General features: G+C 39.6%; 2 protein-coding genes across 2 annotated transcripts in view; both read right to left on the minus strand.

The window, feature by feature from the left end:
• The window catches only part of kcnv2a (potassium channel, subfamily V, member 2a), a 206,224-nt gene that overhangs the window by 174,301 nt on the left and 10,256 nt on the right, over positions 1-21,667 (minus strand). The window lies entirely within an intron of this gene.
• Positions 4,946-14,727, minus strand: parm1 (prostate androgen-regulated mucin-like protein 1). The gene is made up of 4 exons (XM_076758421.1): positions 14,583-14,727; positions 11,996-12,691; positions 6,952-7,030; positions 4,946-6,595 (listed from the first exon to the last, which is right to left on the minus strand). The coding sequence occupies exons 1-4, from the start codon at positions 14,635-14,637 to the stop codon at positions 6,517-6,519; spliced, it is 909 nt and encodes a 302-aa protein (XP_076614536.1). The 5' UTR covers positions 14,638-14,727; the 3' UTR covers positions 4,946-6,516.

A 21,667-nucleotide genomic window follows, 5' to 3' on the forward strand; every position in this document is an offset into this window, starting at 1 on the left:
CAGACAGAGGAGGAGGACACACACACACACACACACACACACACACACACACACACACACTTATTGTATTCCTATCAGCTGTCTTCTCTGTGTGTTTTGTGTTTGTATGGAACAAACCCTGGTGAGTAGTGACATCTACTGCTGACAGAAGTCATCTGCAACTATAGCAATTACATTTTCACAGCGTTGACAAAATACCAGAAACACCTCATGCTGTCAACATCAAAATGGAAATAGGACATATTTGATCCAAATACTGATGTCTGATTAAAGGGAATTAGAGACTCTGATGTCTGATTGTACAAATGAATGAACTGCTATGTCCTGACATTCATGCAAACTAGTAGAAAAGTGACTAGTAGAAAACTGACTACTGTCAAGAAAGTAAATCTTATGGACTTGAATTGGACAACATAATTGGAAAAATGCTGCCGTGTTTTGTCCACCTGAGTCCATCAGTGTTGCAGTACTGTTGTCCTTCACCACAGTCAGACTCTGCAGTGTGTGAGGTTTACTTGAAACATTTCGTGAACATACCCATCAAAATAAAACCCGTAAAGTTTCAGTTCATTTCAAAAACTCCCCAAAGGTATTTTGCAGTTCTGCCTTTTTAGCAGTGGTGGAGGAAGTACTGAGATCTTTTACTGACATAGAAGTATGGAGGTATTAGCATCAAAATATATGTAAGTACAAAAATTAAAGGTCCTCTTTATGCAGAATGGACCATTTGAAAAGAATGTATATAAGATTATTGGATTTTAAGTATTGATGTATTAATACAGTACGTATTAATAATTACTGTATAAATTACTGGTTTGGTTGTGAATCTCATCCTCCATCTTATCCATCATATTCCATCCTAATTTATTTATTGATTACATTTTGTGTCATTCATTTGAATCAGGAAAGTAATTTAAATGATCAAATAAGAGTGGTGTAGTAAAAAGCACTCTATTTGCCTTTGCCTCTGAAATGTAGTGGAGGGTAAGTAGAAAGTAGCAGAACTTGGAAATATTCAAGTACCTCAAAGCTGTACTTAAAAACAAGACTTGAGTAAATGTACTTTGTTATTTTCCACTACTACTTTTTAGTTGCCACCTCTGACATTTGGCTGAATTAGGATAATTGAACAGGAGTGAGGATACACTGATTTGTTGCTGTTTTGTTATTTAATCTTTTATATCCTTTTTCAGCTTTACCACAAGGCAGTTTGGCATTTATGATGAAATGTTTTATACACCCACGTGTTTTCAGAACCTGCAAGAGCTTGTAATCCTGAAGTCTGAATGTGAAAAAAATGACAAGAAACCAGAAGCGAAGACGCTTCAGTCAGGCGGAAAGTGAAACCTGCAACCTGCTTCCCATGTAAATGATGTGTGTGTGTGTGTGTGTGTGTGTGTGTGTGTGTGTGTGTGTGTGTGTGTGTGTGTGTGGTTTTGAAGGTATCAGAGCACCAGACCAACTTTAAGCTTTATTGCCCTTCACAAATGCTTCCTGTATGGTTGTGGTTTCCTGTTACAACGGATACATTTTTCAGTTCATATCACTTTCAACCAATACATATTTCCAAAATCCTTACTTTAAGTTTTTACTCCAAAGCCCCAAAATATAAATGTGTTAGCAATATTTTGCTCCATTCATCATAGTGCACCAGGATGAACTGTAATAACTTTGGTGATCCCCTAACTTTCCTGGTAGCTTCATTACTAAACATCAGTTTAGTCATATTAGCATTATGCTGACGTTAGCTTTTGGCTCAAAGCACAGCTGAGGCTGACGACAGCCTCACAGAGCTGCTAGCATGGCTGTAGATTCTTAGTCCTGTTCAAATCCATATGAATTATAAGTTAAATGTGTTAACATGTGTCAAAAACTATAGGTGTGACACTCATTCATGATAATGAATCTTAATACGATAAAAGAAATGTCATATTTACAATATTGCAATGTGTTATGATGTATTTATGCTGATGTCAATGTGGATTCGTTCCTTAAGAACAACCAACAAGACGCTTCAGTGTTCATTCAAACACCATCATCAGCTGGAAGAAGTGACAGGAAGAAACTCAAAATTAGAAGAAATACAAACAAAGAATTCTCATAACCAGCATGATGTGAGGTGTAAATCTCACATGACTGTGAAAATGTCACTGAAATGTGCTTGTCAGAGGAGATGGTATTCCCAGTAGCCTATAGTAGTGCCCTTCCTCCTTCTTATGAGGTGGAGCAAGCTGGTTCACCCATAAAGCAAGAGATTTACAACAAGATAAACATAATTTTAATGATCATGAGGTACGTATCCACACGTACGTCACCTGTGACATTGCATTGATTTGAAATTTGAAAAACGAAAGTTCATCAGCTGGACCTGGCTTACTGCTGTTGATTTCAGCGGGTCTGTTTTCGTTAGTGACTCACATCGGGGAGTTATTTCAAAGCAGAGCACACCCACAGTTCTGCTTCTGCCTGCTCCTCTAAAACTGTGAATCAGGTGTCTCACAGTCAAAATACAGCAGCTGGTATGCATCTTGCATGTATATGGTTGTTTTAGGGCCAGATTAATTTTGTATTTTGTAAAAGATTAATGAATATGAATCTTACACTTTTCTGTGTGATTCTGAATTCTTTTTTGAATACCAGAGCTGATCCATATTGACAGAATGTGATTATTGTCCTGCTATATCAGTTTTCTCCACCTTAATCTTGTGAAAGGAATTTGTTTGTGGAGCATGTATCATTAGAAATGGCGAATATCTGCAGCATGTAAGTTATTGTGTTTCCACCGCCTGTTGTCAGACTGTGGTTTCAAATAGTTGAAAGCTTTGAGCAAGTGACGAATTAGAGTGGAAAAGGCTTCTTCCTGTTATCAACGTCTGACACCATTTCTGTATAATGAGGGCGGTCACCATGTGGTTATTCATCATAGTTCACACGTACTGTGCAGAGTCTTCTCTCAGCGTCACTCCAGCCTTACTCCTCTTCATCTTTTTTCCCTGCTACTTCTTTTAAGATGATTTTTTGAATTTTGCTTTTAAGCTTTATTAAGTATGTAGACAGAAGGTTGACATGCAGCAAAGAGCCTTGGCTGGAACTGAACATGTGCCTCTGTGGTAAGGGCTCAGCCTTTTCATACAGAATGCACCAGGTATACGCCACCATGGCACCCCGGAAGTACATTAACAAAAAAAAAAATCACCAAAAAGAGAATGCACAGTTGCACTGAATTTGACCCTTCATATAATCCCACACAGTAGCAGCAGCAGTGGCAGACTGGGGCTCGCTTTAAGAACTGTATTTGTCACATTATTTTTGTATTTGAAAAGAAAAGTCCTTGTGTGGTATATCATTTAGGAGTCCTACTGTCCAGATGTTTCTAATGTAAAAAAAATGCTCCCGCCCTTCCCTCAGTGTAATTATAATGAAGTACACACACACACACACACACACACACACACACACACACACACACACACAAACAGTGCTTAGAGTATTTAGGGCCTGATAATAACAGTGCAGCACCAGAATCTGCTCCCTCTGTTATTACTGCTGCCGCCTTGTAATAACAACATATAGAGAGGTGATGTACCAGTGGTGGAAATTTGCACATTTTTGAGGTACTTGTATCTACTTGATTATTTGTATTTTATATTACTTTATATTTGTATTTTACTTGGCTACACGTCAGTTGCATCTATAGTTACTGGTAAATTTAAGACTTACATCCTGTACAAACTGTAAAGATCTCATTCTTCCTTCAACTTTGAAAAGAAGAAATAATGCAATTCTTCAAATAGAAAAGAAAAGTTGAATTCTCAGGCAATGAAATGCACCCTTACTCATGTCAGTACAGTCTACAGGGCTTCCCTAGTATAGACACACTTGGTTTGTTGTGGCGGCTGATGCTGACCAACATTTCCATCTTCCAAGTGCAGAAACTTGCCAGTCAGTTTGCTTAAGCTGCTTCCAGTTCAGCGAAATCATTTTAACATTCATTTGAACTTAACAAATGACACTCAGGTTCTTTCTGGGCACCGCTGAGGTTAATCCATCAGGGATTGTTCAGTTATATTACAGTATTTTAGTAACATGCAGCCACAAATGTCTTAGCCAAAAGACAACAATAAATCTTTCAGTTGCTTTTTCTGTTTTAACTATAATACAAAGCCGGAGTGGACAACCTGAGAATCTGAGTGCAGATGAGGAAAGAAGATGGGAGGTTAGAAAAATAGCTCGAGGAAGCTGGTGTGGGGTAGCGAGCGTGGGCAGGACAGGAGGATTTGATGGGGAAGGGTTTGAGAAAGAGGAAGAATGGGAGCAGTTACAATGGGAGGGCAGTGATGACAGGACCATTATTAAAGCTGCCACTGATAAATGCTCTGCAGCCCATTGAGCAGCACAGATGAAGACATTGTGCTGAACCTTCACATCCACATGTCTTCTACACACGCTGTGTTGTCATATGATTCTCTTTGTTTCACATGTTTTTGAAACAGCTAACATGCTTTTGGATTTTGATAGCTATAGTAGTTATTAACGCAGAGCTGAAGGGTCTGTCTGAAAGGTCTGAGTACACTTGATTATGTATCTAAAAATTAATTTTTTTTTTTCTCTGCTAGCAGTAGGACCTTGTTGTGGTGATGTTGGCTGATATATGTGCTGTCCTGTTAGACCAGGCGTTTGCTCCAAAGCCACAACTACTAATTATTTTCATCATTGATCAATTTGTTGATTATTTCTTCAATAACTATTCGGTATATAAAGTCAGAAAAAGGTCACCACAATTTCCAGAGACAACCAAAGTCCAAAGTCCATTACATAAAGATTTATATTGGTATAAAAGAGTGAAAAGCAGCAAATGCTCACACTTGAGAATCTGGAACCAGAGTCGTTGAGATATTTCATTCTGAACCAAAGTGATGAACCAATAGATGGACAGAAAGCATATCAATGTTTGTTTGTGCTTGTATTTGTTAGATTCCAGTCATTACAATTGTATTTTATGCACCATAAAGCATCTCTCTCAATTTCCTGTAAATGACCGTCACAGGGATTCACATTATTCCTTTATCACTGTCATTGCACAGACAATTTAATACAATTATATCACAAAATAAGATTTAGTCAATAACATAACAACTGTTACATTGTTCTTCACCTGAATGCAACCAAACAATACTAAATCTAACACTGAAGTGAAAATTACAATCAGAAACGCAGCCTGGCTGAACTACTACACACAACAAAATCACTCTGCAACATGGAAAACTCCGCACTAAAAACACTCAACGATATAAAAACTCACTCATAAATATTAGTTGAAGTGGATCTTCCCTTTAAAGGCTAGTCTCTCTCTGCCCCTGCACCATTCGGTTTGTAATATGGAAATACTTATTAATCATAATTAAATTAAAAGGACTGCATACTGTATGGCCTTGGATGGAAAACCCCCAAATTAATCTCCTTTCTTTGTTGTCAGAGCTGCTAACCTTAATACTGTGTTGCCTTAAATGTCTCTACTTGCCAGCTCATGAGAGAAAGTCTTAAAAATATGTCAACACAAGCCTTAGCTCGTACTTTTCTGTGTAAAAAAACTGTCTCACTCTTTCTCCTTCAAATTTGATTTCTATTCTCCCGCTGTTATATTCGCTCTCTCAGACCTCTACTCGCTGTCAAACCAAACAGAAAGACAGCGATGTGCCATTAGCATCCTTTTCAGCACTTTCTCAGAATTACCATTGAATGTGCACAACCTAAAAGTACATGTAGAAGCAGGTCATTTCTAGATGAGTGTTGTGTAACTATGAACTTAGTGAAAATCTAAACACTATCTGCTTTTATGATAGAAGTCCCATTTCACTAAGCAGAAATTAGTTCAACATGTCATGATGTACATTTACTGTAAATTATTTACCATTCATGCATATTCTCACAGAAGGTTGAACCTTTCTTACTTTTGTAAATCACATTTTGTTGGCCCTGTTGTTGAACATTGTCAGTGTCTTAATCGTTGCCACAAGCCATCTTTGCTTACAATTGCTTAGAGTAAATTTTCGGAACTTTTATTTACTGTAAAAACATCCCGGTTGAGGTCATATAATCAACTAATTTTTGTACCCATCAGACAGAAAGCTTTAACTTACATGTATCTTGAGACTCATGAAACCTCTGATGCTTGTGTTCATGGTGAAACGACCTGCGACCTTCAGTTGTGGTAATATGATTTAAGCCTGAGTGTTTGCAACCAGAGCTGTTTGAAAAGCTGTCAGAGTAAATGCTGAATTTTTTTTTTCCTGAGGCTTCTTGAACACAGATCAATAGAAATGCCAGACTTGTTTAGCATTTTTGCAATTGAGTGCAATGAAGCGATGAGGCCGCGTGTCACAGTTAGAAAATGTGACTGTCCTGAACTCATTACCCACACACTATAAACGCACACTGATCAGAACATCTTCTTCGGCAGACTGACGCCCACTGGTTCAGGGGACCCATCATGGGTCAGAGTTCAAAAGTTATGATTCAAGGGTCGTACATGGGGTTGGTGAAGTTTCCTAAAGCGCTGTGGTCGTTCTCCAGAAGAGGTCCATACGATACACGTCTGGGATGGAGAGAAAATAGAGTGAGAGATTAGGTTGAGTGGAGAGAAAGGAAAGACACATGACAAGGAATGACTAATATATTCACTGACAAATATTAGCAGCATTAGCATATTGGCAGCAGTCTTGTTAAAACTGGCTGATGGGATTTAAAGATACTTAAAGGATTGCTATTTTGGTTAGACAAACATTTTATAGCTGGTCTGAAGCCTGAAATAATCTACTTCATTGAATTAAAGAGCTTTCAGTCACTACTCCGGAAAGAATAGTCTCTGTGAAACCTGTTCACAGCGTGTTCAGTAAACACAGTTTCATGTGAATTGACCACAGGAGATTTTTTTTTGAGGTCTGGACTCACCGGATCTTGTAGTAGTACAGCCCACCTAACACTAGGATGACAGTTAGGATGAACAGACAACAAATGACTGCAATACTTCCTGGAGAGAGACAGAGGAGGAGAAACAATGAGTCTGGAAATATCCATTGTTGGTGAATAAATCAGTGATAGAGTAACGATGTGTGTTTAAAGGCAACATCGTATTCCTACATTTCTTTCTGTCTTCCTAATGTCATAATGAAAAGCTAAAGGATCACCACGATGACACAATTGATTCCCAAGGAGATGTGAATGCCTGCATTAGATTTCACAGCAATCCATCAAGTAGTTGGTTTGCTGTGAAATTTAGAGTAGGTTTAGAGTAGATATTCCACTCTAAAGCTCACTTATTAGCCTCATGGTGGCACTACAGGAAAGCTCAGGGGATGACATCATTAGGACTGATCATCTGGGAAGTATAGATATCTGGGAATTTCTTGGCAATCCATCAAAAAGTTGTTGACATACTGTAGTTCAGTCTGAACCAAAATGGTGGACGGATCAACTGACCAACTGACTGATGTTGCCCTCTATAGAGTCACGCTGCTTCTAAAAAAAAAATTAAATCAAACCAATTTCTGCTTTCAGAATGAATCTGATAAAACACTTCATGCAGTCACAGAAACAAGCAAATCTAAAACCTGCCCCAAACTTCACAGAATCATTCTCTGTGTTGGATTCAAGATCCAAGATTTGTTAGCGCCATTCAAAGGGTTCAAGAGGTCGGATGGAAGAGTCATGCCATCATCTGAACACGCCTCACAGTTCGCCCACGTGATACATGTCTGGCCTCAGCTGATTATATTTCTCAGTGTGACCGAATGTAAACCTGGCTGGCAAATCTCTAATTCCGTATCAGGTAAGACTTGATGGCCAAGTTGGCCTTTGAGCTTGAGTATTAATTAGTAAACCTCTTGTACAAACAGATCTGTTTCTATGCGTGAGGGAGATGATACTGAGACCCGGGAAAGTGTTCAAACAGCTGTTACACTCCTAATCACTCATCCATGGATTCAATCAATAAACACCACCTTGACAAATCAGGCCAACACTTCCCTCTGAGGTCAAAGTTTAAGTCACTCAGCTGAAAGACCGATAAGTAATGGATAACTTTGCTGAGTTTGAGGGGTATTTTAGCGATTTTGGACACTCTGTTTGATGCTCTGACAAAATCTGGGACCTTATGTTAAACAACAAATGAGCTACAACTTTATTTACTTGAGGTTATGAGTCTTTGAACTCACTTTGCTTTATGTGCAAGAGTTTTACTCTTCACATTCTGGAGGTGGACTGAAAACTGACTCATATTCCAAATTCCATGAACCACTGTGTCTTCGTTTCAATGTCTGGCTGGGCAACTCAGTCTCCACGTCTCTTTCCCCTCATTTCCTGTCATCTCTTTACTGTTACTATCAAATAAAGGCATAAATGGCCAATAGTAATAACAATATTATTAACAGTTACAGATGGAGAAATGAGCTACCTAGACAATTCCAATTTCTTACTTGATTGTGTTCTAGCATTTGCGAATGAGCAGTAAACACAAAGTACAGCTGAGGCTGATAGCATTTTTGTCAGTTGTGCAGGTATTTGCTCATAAACCAAAGTAAGTCAAGTTCAACAACCAAGTTTCTGACTCATATGTATTATCAGATGAAACAGTTACTGATGACTGGAAGGAAGTTCTTTTTTTTTCCTGCACACAGGGAACACAATTCAGACTCTTTTACAGGGCAAAAGCTAAAACCTAGAGTCTCACTGTCTGTCTGCACTGTCACTTCAGTCTGCATTAAGGAGAGCAGCAGACGTTTCAATACACTGAACTTGTTTAAATAAATAACCTGGCTTGAATGAATAAATAAGTCACAGGTTTAACTTCTCCAACTGGCCTGAGATCACTGAAATCATGAGTGTAAAACCAGGAAATACACTGCAGACACACAGCAGCTGACAGAAGGAGGAGATATTATACAGAGAAATATTAACTTTTTTAAATGGTAATGTTACTTATAAAAAGGGAAGCCAAATTGTAACAAGAATTTTAAGCATTCATTTTTCATCAGAAGTCAATTATAAAACCACCAAGTACATCATGTCCACAGCTGGATGGTCGTTTTAGACTTGACATCCAACATGCTCATCCACCTGTTCTATAATTCTACAATCTTTGATGTTTCATTTTAAGCCTGTGCCAACAGAGTGACTGACATGGGTCTTGACTTATCCAAGTGCAGCACAATGACTGAAAACCAACCAGACAGATCTAAGTCCTACATACTCTAGTTCTCCAGCAGAGAGAGAGAGCAGAGATTAGTTAAGGATGGGAGATGTAAGTTTTAATTTGTACTGTATGCTACACATGAAAAGCTAATCCTCGGCTCCACTTTCTCCATTGCTCAAGTGCTCATGGATGTAAGGAGCTGTAAGACTTACTTAAAGGACCAGTATGTAGGATTGAGGGGGGTCTATTGGCAGAAGTATTTTAGTACGTATTTTTGCAACACTGTAGAGTCATGTGAAAATAAGATTCCCACTGAACAGACACACAAAACACTGGCTCTAGAGAGCGCCATCGTAGGTTCTCCTACACCAGTGATTAACTAGTGGTGGCCCAGGGACCACATCCAAACAATGAAACTTCAGAAAACACTGCTCACCAGTGAAACTGGCCCAGTCCGTCATGAGAGTGATCGTAGGTGATCTTGCCAACCCAGCACTGACTCCCTCCTTGGCCTATCTCTGAGAGCATTTTCAAGTTCAGTATCTTGTTATCATTATGGCTTTTCACTGTCTTTTAACAAAATGCCCACACTGATATAGACTAATAAAAATGACAAATTTTGTAAGAAAGTGAAAATGTTAAACAATAACTATTTTTTTTTATGTGAAAGTCCGGCCCCCACAGTGTTCTGCTTCGAAAAATTATGGTCCTTGGACAAAGGTAGTTGATGACCCCTGTCATACATGCTTAGAAGGTGAGGAATGAAGCAATCTGCAACCTCACCGTTAGAAGCAACTGAATCCTACACACTGGCCCCTTAATGTGTCATTGCAAAGGTGAGGACTGAGAAGATCACTGATTTAAGATTAGACTCAAATCAGTTTTCAGGATCCAGTTGTTGGGGATGGAAGTCAAAGTGATGGGTGGTTTTGGGTACCATTATTCCCTGTGGGACCCTCTGACTTATGGGGGGTGGCTGTGACGGTCCCAGAGCCTTGGTCCTGTGCACTGAGTTCTGTGTGTGTGTGTGTGTGTGTGTGTGTGTGTCTGTTTTTCATTTTGCAGGTCTTTGGCAGGATGGAGCTGAGGTTCCATTGAGTTAACATCTGTCCTGTGTTTCCAGTTACTTAGGCCCATACTCCAAGCTTTGTGTGCTCCTTTTTCTTTGCCTTGCCTTATTTCATATTACACTTGCAAAATGCACCATGCATTGAGCAATACATTCATGCGCCTACATACTCCACTGACCCAGACTACCACACCTCATTGGAGTTATTATCTCAGAAAAAAGTGAAATAGTTTCTCATTTGAGCTCATGAATTTTACATGCCAGGTTTGCCTGTACGGCCTCTAGCATTTATTAACAGGTCTGTATGATTGCTGCCACAAGAAATGACATGGTGACAATGACTGGATGTCATGAAAAAACAGGTCTGTGGTTGAGCAGTTTTGTGAATGATACACTGGGCAGGAAAATAAATTGGCAGACAGCCTTCTCTCTTCAATCAGCTGCTTTTTTCACTCATTCTGCCGGTAAATACTCAACTGCAAAGTACACAAGGAAGCAGGAGAGGAAAGAGTTCTGTTCACATATTAACCACAGATTTATTGTTTAAGGAGGTGGTCAAAGAGAAAAAGGAACAGATAATCTGACGCACAACTGTACATTTGACCTCCTTAATCAGAGAGGTGTGATCCCCTTGTACTTTGTTGGTATGTTAAGCAATGTGTGTTTGACACTCTCAGAGACAGTCACATTTAGGGTTTTGAAGAGAGACAGACAGCTTACATCAGATTTTCATCACACTGACATCAGATTCGTATTACAAAAACATGGTTTTGTGAGATAACCTGTAGTTTACTGGCAATATATTTTGTAAAAGGTTTCCCACTGCTAGCATTAGTGAACTCCTTGAACTCTGAGTTGGGTTGCTTCTTTAGATGCTTTATCAAATTGCTTACATTTAAGGAGCTACAATTCGCCCCCCCCTTCACAATTTAGTTAAGCATAGTTTGCAGTTCGCTCTACTTTTTTCATTATCCTAAAATATGTCCAACCTGTGGACACTGCATTCTCTGCCTACCCGCTCAACTGCTGAGAGGTTTACACCTCATTGCTGTAAATTAGTATTCTGTGTAGTTGTATTGGAGTAGTTTTATGATTACAATTTTGAGTACACAAGCACAGTATCCAAAAGACCTACTGGTATCGATATCAGTGCATCCCTTCAACAACTGGATGGATTGCAATGAAATTTGCTAAGTATATTCTAGACTTTCCCTCTGGCCACAGCAGCTCAAAGCTTGCACATATTCAGTAAAATATTCTAACATCTACTTGATGGTCTGGTATGAAGTTTCGTACAGACATTCATGATCCCCTGATGATGAATCCTGACTATATGGGTAATCCCCTGATGTTTCCTCCAGTGCCACCAGCTCTTTGACATTTTAGTTGTTACTGAAATATCTCAACAACTACTGGGTTAAACATTCATGGTCCCTAAAACTTAAATTGTAATAACATTGAACCCCTTACCTTTTCTTTGATGTCATTATACTACTACTTTGCTTAATGACCAAATATCTTGAAAACTAGTGGCAGCCTCAGCTAAACATCAGCATGTTAGCACAGTGGACATGTTATATCTTTCAGAATATTAAATAAATATAAAATAAAGATTGACAGAGTATGTAAATTACTGTGCATAAACCTGTAGCAAAACATATTTTACATTGTGATTCCAGATTTTCTTGAGCAAATGTCAAAATAAAACCCCCAAACAACTTTTTGTTGCCACATACCTGAGCTCAGAGCATCGGCCTTGTGTCCATCCTGTACCAGTGTGGTAGTTTGGGTGGTACTGGAGGTGGTGCTGGTGGTTCTGGCAGCGGTGCCGGTGGTTCCAGCAACGGTGCTGATGGTTCCGGCAGCGGTGCCGGTGGTTCCGGCAACGGTGCCGGTGGTTCCGGCAGAGGTGCCTGTGGTTCCGGCAGAGGTGCCGGTGCTTCCGGCAGCGGTGCTTCCGGCAGCGGTGCCGGTGCTTCCGGCAGCGGTGCCTGTGGTTCCGGCAGAGGTGCCGGTGGTTCCGGCAGCGGTGCTTGTGGTTTCTGCAGAGGTGCCGGTGGTTCCGGCAGCGGTGCTGGTGGTTCCGGTGACAGTGCTGGAGGCTCCGGCAACGGTGCTTGTGGTTCCGGCAGCGATGCTGGTGGTTCCGGCAGCGGTGCTGCTGTTGGCACTGGTATTGCCTGTGCTGGTAGGTTGGGTGGGAGTTATGGTGCTATTGATTGATGTAGTGTTGGGAGTATTGCTGGTGCTGATGATGTTTGTGCTTGAGTACTGGGTTTGAGTTATGATAGATGTGGATGAAGGGGAAGAGGACGTGACAACTTCTGTTGTTGAAGTTGTCGTGTCAGGAGTGGGGCCTCCCCCGGGGGAAGATTGTGAGTTGTGAGGTTGGTCTGTTGCTTGTGCCGTTACTGCACAGCATAAGAGCAGACCTGCGATTCAAGAACAAAGATTTTTGTTACTTGTCAAGGTTTATTTAAAGTGTATCCCAAAACATAAAAGAGCATGCAACAGATATTCTGCTTTGATAAGCTCCTTTTAATGGTTTCCACCATCTCTAAGGAGACAGTAGTGGAATTATTAATGTGTTCCCTCTGTCTTTCCAACTTCCAAATACTAACCCTGATGATGTCATTGGAAATTGGAAATGCAAAATTAAACTTAAAAAAATCTAGAGCATGCAATGACTCATCTGTTATTGCAGAAAGATGTTAATCATGTTATGTGTGGGCACTGGAAAAAGACTGCTTCCTGCCTGAAAACCAATCAGTGCTAAGCTAACAGCACGTACACTGAGTGTTCCGGCTTAAAACAAAATCTGCTAAGCTAGTGGCAGCCAGCTAGCAGAGCAACTCTATGTTTCGCAATTAAAAAGAGTCAAAAGATAAGATAAGACTTTATTGATGCCACACCAGGGAAGTCGTTACAGCCAGCAAGTATTACAAAAAGCAAATTCACAGAAGGGAATCATGCCAAAATTACATGCCTTGAAATCAAGTTCAGTCATAACACAAGGACAGCAAGGCAGAGAAGCAAATGAACAGAATAAGTAAGCTGATGTGAAGTTAGCCAGCTTCATGGCAAATAACAAACCAGGCCAGGCTAGCAAGAGAGAGGTAGGATGAAAAATAGTTTCATCCAGACAACCAGTTCTTGAAAAAAGCAAGTGGAACCTGCAGCCTTCCCAGAGGAGTAGAGGCTATTATTAATATTAAAGCCGGTCACATAGCTGAGATGTCGGCACACTTTTGATGACTTTTTGTGAACTACGTGTACAAACAGTATAATCATGTTTACATATCAAACGAATATACTTAAAAAGGGCTTTATGGCAGAGTGCCACAGACAAGGTGGGAAATAAAAGAAAGAAGACAAATATCGAAGAATGCCAACCTTATCCTTCAACATTTATCCTTTATTTTGGCAGCTATCAGTTTAAAAGACAGCTTCACCAACTTCCAACATCACACTTAGAACAAATGAAAGACTTTAGAGGGGCACAGTTTACAGTCATTGCAGTGATGTTCTCTAGTGCAGGATCGTGTAAAGCAGAGTTTCGTTTCAATGAACAGGAAGTCAGAGATCAGGTGACTTATTCGAGGTTTCCTCGTCTTCTTTTTACTCTGGCCACAGTGTTTTGAATTTAGTCTTTTTAGAAAGATCAGATGCTAAAATGTGTTCTTGTTCAGCAATAACCGGTTAGAGAAAGTCTTATTCTTTCAGAAATAAGTTAGCTGATAACAAATTATCCTGTGATGTAAGACTTGCATCACTACCCACAGGTTTCAAAACAGCACAGTGTTCTTCACAGACTCAAAGTCAGAGTTAGTGCTCAAACCTGTTTAATGGTCAAACTTATGACGACCAGAGGAAACAAAGCCCCTGAGGCTTGACTTGACTTCACTTGAAATATCTAATGTACTTTCTTAGTGAGATTTTATAGCTCAGCACCAAATCAAACAACCATCAACCAATATCTGACTGAATGAAGTGTGGCTGCTGTGAACACGAAATTACCTTACAAAATCACCAACTTCAATGAAATTTAGAGAGATTTTCAACAATTCCAAAGGTTTTGAGCTACATCAAATGATAACAGGGACATCTTTGCAATGGAGCCTCAATTTGAATCAGAATTTAAAACTGGTTAACGTGGCATGTGTGCATTCCCTCCATCTTCCTAAGCCAAAAATATCACCTTCCACCACTGAAATTCAACAGATTTCTGCAGTTTTCTTCAGCTCAGTAAATTATCTTGATATAATTATCTTGAGAGAGATTAGATTATAAGGCTAGCATGCATTGATATCAGAGTGTACTTACATGTTATCAGAGTTTGCAGGATGACCCTCACCATTGTGTTCCTTTTTCTGTACATCTCCACAACACTTCTCTAACTGCGGCTCTGCGCTCTCTGGTCCCTGTGGACAGCTGTAGTTTGTGTGGCTGCCTGTGACTGGAGGTGACTGATTATAAGAGACTGGGGGCGAGGCTACACAATGACTTAGTCACACTGAAACCCTCACAGGGCGGCGCGGTCATAGTATAATTTAAGACTACAGGAAGTTGCATAGGTGACAAACTGTTTTGGTAATGTACTTATAGGTGCTTAGAATGTGTAATAGTACCATATACTGAGTATGATTTATTTCCCCCCCCCCCCCCCCCCCTCATTCTTTGACTACTGTAATATCTCCAATATATTATAAATATTTAACCAGTATAGTTTTGCTCAAATAAAAGCCGTTTCAGTATTTATTTTGTTTGTTTGTCTGTTTGTTTTTTTCAATATTTCCTCATGATTGATTAAATTACAAATCAGGACATATTAGTTGTAATTATTAATATATGCCAGCAGAGACCAGCACACACATTTAGAATCTGGCCTGACAGTTTGTGAGCATATGGGGTCTTTTTCTTATCTAAACTTAAAACAAAATTGATGATACAATGCTATAAAAAGATCACACCTCAATGATGGTTTCAGGTGTATTGTCAAATAAGTTGTGTATACAGTGCTAATTACAGTGAGGCACTGAATGTCACTGTGGACTCAGTGAACTGAAAATTCAGTTCATTTCATTCAAACCCAGGCAGGTGATTTTGAGGCTAAGCTTTTGGCATTTGTGGCACCCCTAGTTGCAAAGTGTCCAAGGCCTGCACAGTGAAGCTGGAACCTCGCATTTGAACAATAGCTTAAGCCCATTTTGATTTATGAGCATTTATGTCGCATTGAACTTAAAGACACTGGTTTAAAAATGCATACTTTCAAAAGTGTCTGAAATATCAAAAATCCAAAAAACAAGTTCGTTCTGGATTGGTGCAGATATGCTGTGTCCTGATTTTAATGACAATTGCTCAAAATTTGAAGGTGAAAGTTAAGTTATGGATTGCTTCAAGGAACACTACAATAGCTTGTCATGCCAACTTTAGTGTCTGGACAAGCAGAACTGGGAGAAGCTCTGCAGGAGATCCATGTCTGATTACAAGCCAAAGTGTGCAGTAAGTCTCTTCAAGCCACATAGTATCAAAGGAGGAAACTGTAAAGGAGGAGTGGGGTGTGTGTGGCTGGTAATTAGTAATGGGGAGGTGGATGTGTGTCTGCTGGTTTAGATTGGGATGAACGGCGAAACCTGCCATGGCTAATGAAAAGCCCTGGTTTGGGGTGTAGTGTGAATCAACATGGATGGTGATGAACATTTGGTGTCTTTTATTGATGAAGGAATGAATCCTTCTTGAATATGTCGTCCTTATAGCCTCTAGGTCAAGGAACAGGTCTTCAGAATTCATGAAGGATGAACACAGGAATGCCAATGGAGAGAAGTACCTTATTAATTCATGGCTTGCTTTCACAGATCGGTCCTGCCACCGACCTACAACTGACCCTTTTAAGAGTCGATATTCTCTGATTTAGACTTTGAGGACCCAAACAGGGAACAAAGAAACTGACTTGCAATGCAGAGCTAAATGTACATCAGTTGTTATGTATGTTCCAAGAAGGAAAGTATAAAGTTTTGCTTCAACATGCTGGCTTTGGATGCAGGGACAACAAACCACTGGAATTTGTAAAGAAATGAAGTGTGTGATATTTTCATGAAGCATAGATCACCATTTTGTTGGAGTTGACAATAAACTATTATTCAGTGACACTGTTGATAATCTGAAAATCAGTAGCTCTTGTCTCAACCCTCATGACATTTTTTTCTTCACTTCAAACCTTTGACTAAAGGTAAGTTGACATTATTATGAGTATGATGCCTGCTGGATTGGCTTGTGATTAGTATGCTGAGGCTGGTAACAAGCATGTTGAGGCTAGCTAGATTAGCTTCTGATTTAGCTGGTCCTTTTTTGCTTGGTGGACTGGAGCCAAATGTAGCGCATTACCGCCACCTGCTGTAGACTTACCATCGTTATGGTGACATTTATTGGCAATGAAACAAAACTGCACCTTACATGAAGTCCACTGCAGATCTAGGTGGACACTGCTAGACCAGATCTTTCTCAGACATAATCAGTTGGACTATTCATTCAACCTACAGAGAGGGAAAAGGCAACTTGACAGCTGGGCGGGAATGGGCAAAATAACAGGTGTAGGTTTTCATATAAAGGGTGATTAGTGTAATGGTAAGTTTAAATGTCAGTGTATTTGTAATGTAACAGCACAAAGATACTGTGACTGATGATAAGAGCGGGGGCTGAGGCCAGATGATGGAGTAGAACTGACCATGTCATGTTGTGCTGGAATTAAGGGCCTTGTTTTGTCAGCAAGCAGAAAGTTTGACTAAAAAGTAAAAGTGTAAAAACTTACTTATAAAATGTTGTTAGAGTCCTCAGAGCCCTTGCAAAGAGAACGTGAAAGTGGTTTAATCAGTCTGTCGCTCAGACAAACGATCAGAAAGGATCCCAGAAATTGTCCATAGCTTGCAGCGAGAACATTTTTATTGACAAACATACAACTTTGTGGTCTGTCAAAGATCCATTCCAGGATGGTTTTACTATACACCTGTCCCTCAACAGAAGCAAAAATAGGCTTTTTATGTGTTTCATTTCCTGTCAAAGTGTACCAGCATTAGCACTAGAGAGAATCTTTCTGCTTCCCAACATTTAATCAGACAATGTCCCAAAAACCACCCACACTGGCTAATGACAAGGTTTGTTCTCACTGGCCTGTCAATCAATACAAATCCAGACATTATTTGCTGTTTGGCTTGTCTTTAGGTGTTCAGACAGGTCAGAGTTTAATTGTCCTGTCCCCATATTCTAGACTGGAGTTTGAATCAATCAGGAGTGCTTTAATGAAGGATGTGAGGCTACGGTAAGGTGACTAAAAGGTCAAAAATAGGGATCACAAATAATTTGATGATCCTTTTTGTCATATACTCAAATGAACAGTACAAACACAGTACAGTTAATGTTTGACGTCATCAGCTTCATTGATTTATGTAAATATATGCTTATTCTGAATTTATAGCATTAATTATCCAACAACACTGATGATTACATTTCTGTAAATCATAAGTAGAAGTGCAGCTGAACTGCTGTTCATGAATTCACTCATTAAAGTTATTCTTGACAAAAGAGATTGCAGTTTTGCGCAGGAGTGTTTCTATCGAAGGATGGAAAGAAACATGCCAAGAGCTGTGAATGAAGGCGGAAACAAATTAGCATCTTTGTGGAGTGCGACAGATTCACCAGTCTACCAGTTTGTCAAAAACACAGTTGAACCTGTGGTGTGGTGGTTAAAGCTTCAAGATTCACCATTTGTGCTTTTGAATTTACAATAATGCTCAGAGCCTTGACTTGTCCTTTCTGTATTATTATTGATTCAATTATCCAGCTGTGGCTTTTTAAAAGCTGTCTGTAGTTCATATTATAAGCCAGAAGAGAGCAGCATGTTCATTTGTAATGTAGACTGTGAATTCAATGCAGTGAAGTCATTAAAAACATCCTTGTATTGGCCTCTATAGCATTAGCCCAGTGTGAGTTCCAACAATATATATTGGGAATATTACAGGGGATTAAATAATAAATAAGACTTTAAAAAAAATCTCAGAAAAATCTGAGTGTATCTTGGTTTTAAACAGCACCAAAGTCAGCTTGGTCTAAGGTTTGGGATGGCGCCCAGCAGCATCACAGAAGAAAACTCTTGAAATAAACTGTCTCCAAAGCATTACCTCTGTGTATGACTGATCTGAAACAGCAAATACATTTTGAAAGAAATGTAGTCCCACAGATTTTTTTCATCAATGTAATGATCAAACCTCTTCATTGAATATTTGCAATCTCAAAATATTGATACTAAATGTGTCTGCAGCATGTTCACTTAAGCCTGATTAATGTTAAGATGGTTCTGTTTAGGCACTCAAACCTCTTTGATTGTGTTCTTCTTTAAATATTAAAAACATCAACACCGACTTAAAATCTGAGAAGTTACTCAGTGTACTAATCGACACACAGACCACTACCACTGGATCACTTTGATACTGAAAATGTGATGATTCTCAGGCAAGTTCTGTGGTTATAAAGTGCATCTTTTTTCAATGATTTCTAAACACATTTATGTACATTACACATAATGATCAATGGAGCTATGACTCTAAGAAGGAGTGTGATTTTTTGATGCACATTGTGGCTGTTGGGTGCTGAGAGTTTTAAAATATCTTCCTTACCACCATGAACTGTGTGTCACAGTTGTGGCTGCTGCAACTGCTGAACACATTAGTAAGAAGGCCAATAGACAAATCTACAACAATGTCTCTCCCACTTCACCCCCTTCACCAGGATGCGGGACATCAACCTCAGTCTCAACGACTCACCTGTCTGCATGTAACATTAAAGCTACTTAGTTTTGCATTTTGCTCTGCATGCTTATGAGAGGATTCAATGAAAATGTGTTTCAGTAATGAAATAATTCATTTATGAACTGATAAGCCAATATAAAAAAATCAATCAACAGTTATTTTAATAATTGTTCAGTAAAAAAAAAAAAAACTTGAGGTTCCAGCTGTTCAAAATGCACAAAATCCTTAAATGCACAGTGATGTTCAGACATTTCTGCTGTGGGTCAGTGTTTTCACTGATGAAGGCCAACAGTAAGAGGTTTACATGCACCTCAGTGGGAGATGAGAATAATGGACACCTCATGCAGTGACCTCACTGTGACAAACTCCCTCTGCTCCCGACCGCTTGCCTAATTAATCGACCTGGCCGCTGATAGCTCTGAATTAGTTTGCAAAACAAATGAAGATGGCTACCGTGCCACTGAAACCTCTGTGTGGAAGGGCAGCGAAGGAGGGGCTCGCATGAATGAATAACAAGACTTATACTTCTGTAATATGTGAGGAATGACTTCATATTCCTTTCTGTGTTTGATATTCATAGTCCTAGAGAGTACAATAGACGATGAGGACTGTGTTGCATTGAAATTTTAAAAGCACTCAGAGAAGCAGCGAGCGGAGTTTTGTGCTCCTTTACTGCAGTTTGACACAGGTGGACTTTTTGTTTTTCTGGAGGTTGAACCAGTGCCCACACAGTCATCACAGCCATTTTTTAAAAGAATTTTTTTGCTTTATGCAGCATGGGAGGCGTGTTGCTGCTGCAAAATACAAAGAGGGCACAACATTAAAGGGTTTTTCAGGTGCCACTTTATCAATAGAATAATGGGGGTAATTATCCCTGGAGTGGAGAAAGGTCTGCCATTTAAATGGACTATTTGATTGAGGTTGGAGTTTAGCCACCACTAGATTAAGTCCGGAACAGATGTGTCAATCTCACTGCGTGTGTGTGTGTTTCTGTGTGTATGTAGACTACAACTAGACTGCCTCTGTAGCCTTAAAATGAAATGAAGCCCGTCCTGAGGGTCATGGATCAAGGGACACACAATCTTTATAATCAAAAGCGGTCAACCTCGCCAGAGCATGAATTAGCTTAGTGATCTCTTAGGAATCTGCCAGAGGAAGCTCATGGTGTGTAGTCGTCCTCTCGGGTGGAGGATTATCAACAGCAAATTTCATGAAAATCTGGCAATTATTGTTTGAGATTTGAGTGTCATAGAACAAAGTAGTATTCAAGCAAATGTTTGACTTGACATTGGCACTAGAGGAAGGTCAGAGAGTCACCGGTTGTCCAGGTATCTTGTTCTGGAAAATAATGGAAACCTGCTAATTCCTGGATGATTCCATACCTCACAGTTTGTGTCCAATGCTAAGAAATAATGTGTCCACTATGTAGCATGTCCAGTTTTGAGGTGAGACTCTGGACTATTGTTACATGCCAAGAGGCATGGCAGTGGTTTTGTGAGGCTGTACTTAGGCACGACGGAGCTTCGAGCCAAATGCTAATGTTAGCGTTCTAATGTGCATCTCGACTGAGGCTGATGGGAATATGATTCGTTTTGCAGTTCATAAACTTGGTTTGCATTTAGACAGTGTCTCAAAAAGATCTAAAATCATTTTGAGAAAACTGAATGAAACAAAAACTCCATAAACTGAAGAGGAACCATAAATCCTGCACTCTGACGGTCACTGGCAGTCACTCTATTTATAAGCTACAAATTATTGTCTACTTGACATTTCCCAACCAAAATGTTGTATGTGTATATATATATATATATATATATTATCATAGCTAAATAAAGTGTAAATGACCAGCAGAGTACAGGACTCATGGTTCCTTTTCCTTTCTTAACATGGAAACTGGGTTAAAATAAGTCCTGAAATTAGAACCATCCTGTCATTTGTGCATGTGTGTTCAGTGTGTGTGTTCTTCACTCATCCCTAGGGGACTTAATCCAAAGCCCAGTCATGTTGTGAAATACTAATTTGTAATATGTAATCTGACCAAGATATGCAGCTCTATTTTCAGCTCTTTGTCATGTGCTTTTCATTAAGCATACAAACACGTTCCCACTGTAAAACTGACAGTTTTCTCCACTTGAATTCTATTCGTCTGCTTTAGAATTTTCTTGACAATAACTTAACAAAGCTTGATATGTTAACAGCAGAAATCAAATCAAGAAGTTCAAATAAAGTCCTGCTAAAGATGGAAAATGGAAAATAAACTACATTCCCAGTGTATATAAATATCAAATCAAATGGCAAAAGGTCATATAGTCCCCCTGTGCGGGTTTGCCTCACTGTAAGTGATTTTGCACATCATACAGCTGCTCCCCGATGCAGCATTCCCACCTCTGAACATCTTAAAAAGGCCCGGCAATATTGTTGCTCTTTACAGTGTACAGACGAGTCAGCTCATCCCCTCATGCTTGTGGTTCCGGTCTTTGCAATCTCCCGAACTTAATGAGCCGGTGACCTTTCACAGCATCATTTTGCACAGACAGGCTACTACTAAGTCATAATCCACACAGCCGTACCAGATTGTAGGATTTGCATTTATATTGACGGGAGGAA

Source organism: Chaetodon auriga, chromosome 19, assembly GCF_051107435.1.
Source record: "Chaetodon auriga isolate fChaAug3 chromosome 19, fChaAug3.hap1, whole genome shotgun sequence".
In the NCBI taxonomy this organism is placed as follows: domain Eukaryota; kingdom Metazoa; phylum Chordata; class Actinopteri; order Chaetodontiformes; family Chaetodontidae; genus Chaetodon; species Chaetodon auriga.

Bases quoted from the DNA above. Each gene is read 5' to 3' on its own strand.
- parm1 (XM_076758421.1), bottom strand. From the start codon at position 14,637: ATGTACAGAAAAAGGAACACAATGGTGAGGGTCATCCTGCAAACTCTG. The intron at 7,031-11,995 runs GTATGTGGCAAC...GTCTCTCTCCAG, and splicing joins GGCCGATGCTCTGAGCTCAG to GAAGTATTGCAGTCATTTGT. The intron at 6,596-6,951 runs GTGAGTCCAGAC...TCTCCATCCCAG, and splicing joins CTGTACTACTACAAGATCCG to ACGTGTATCGTATGGACCTC.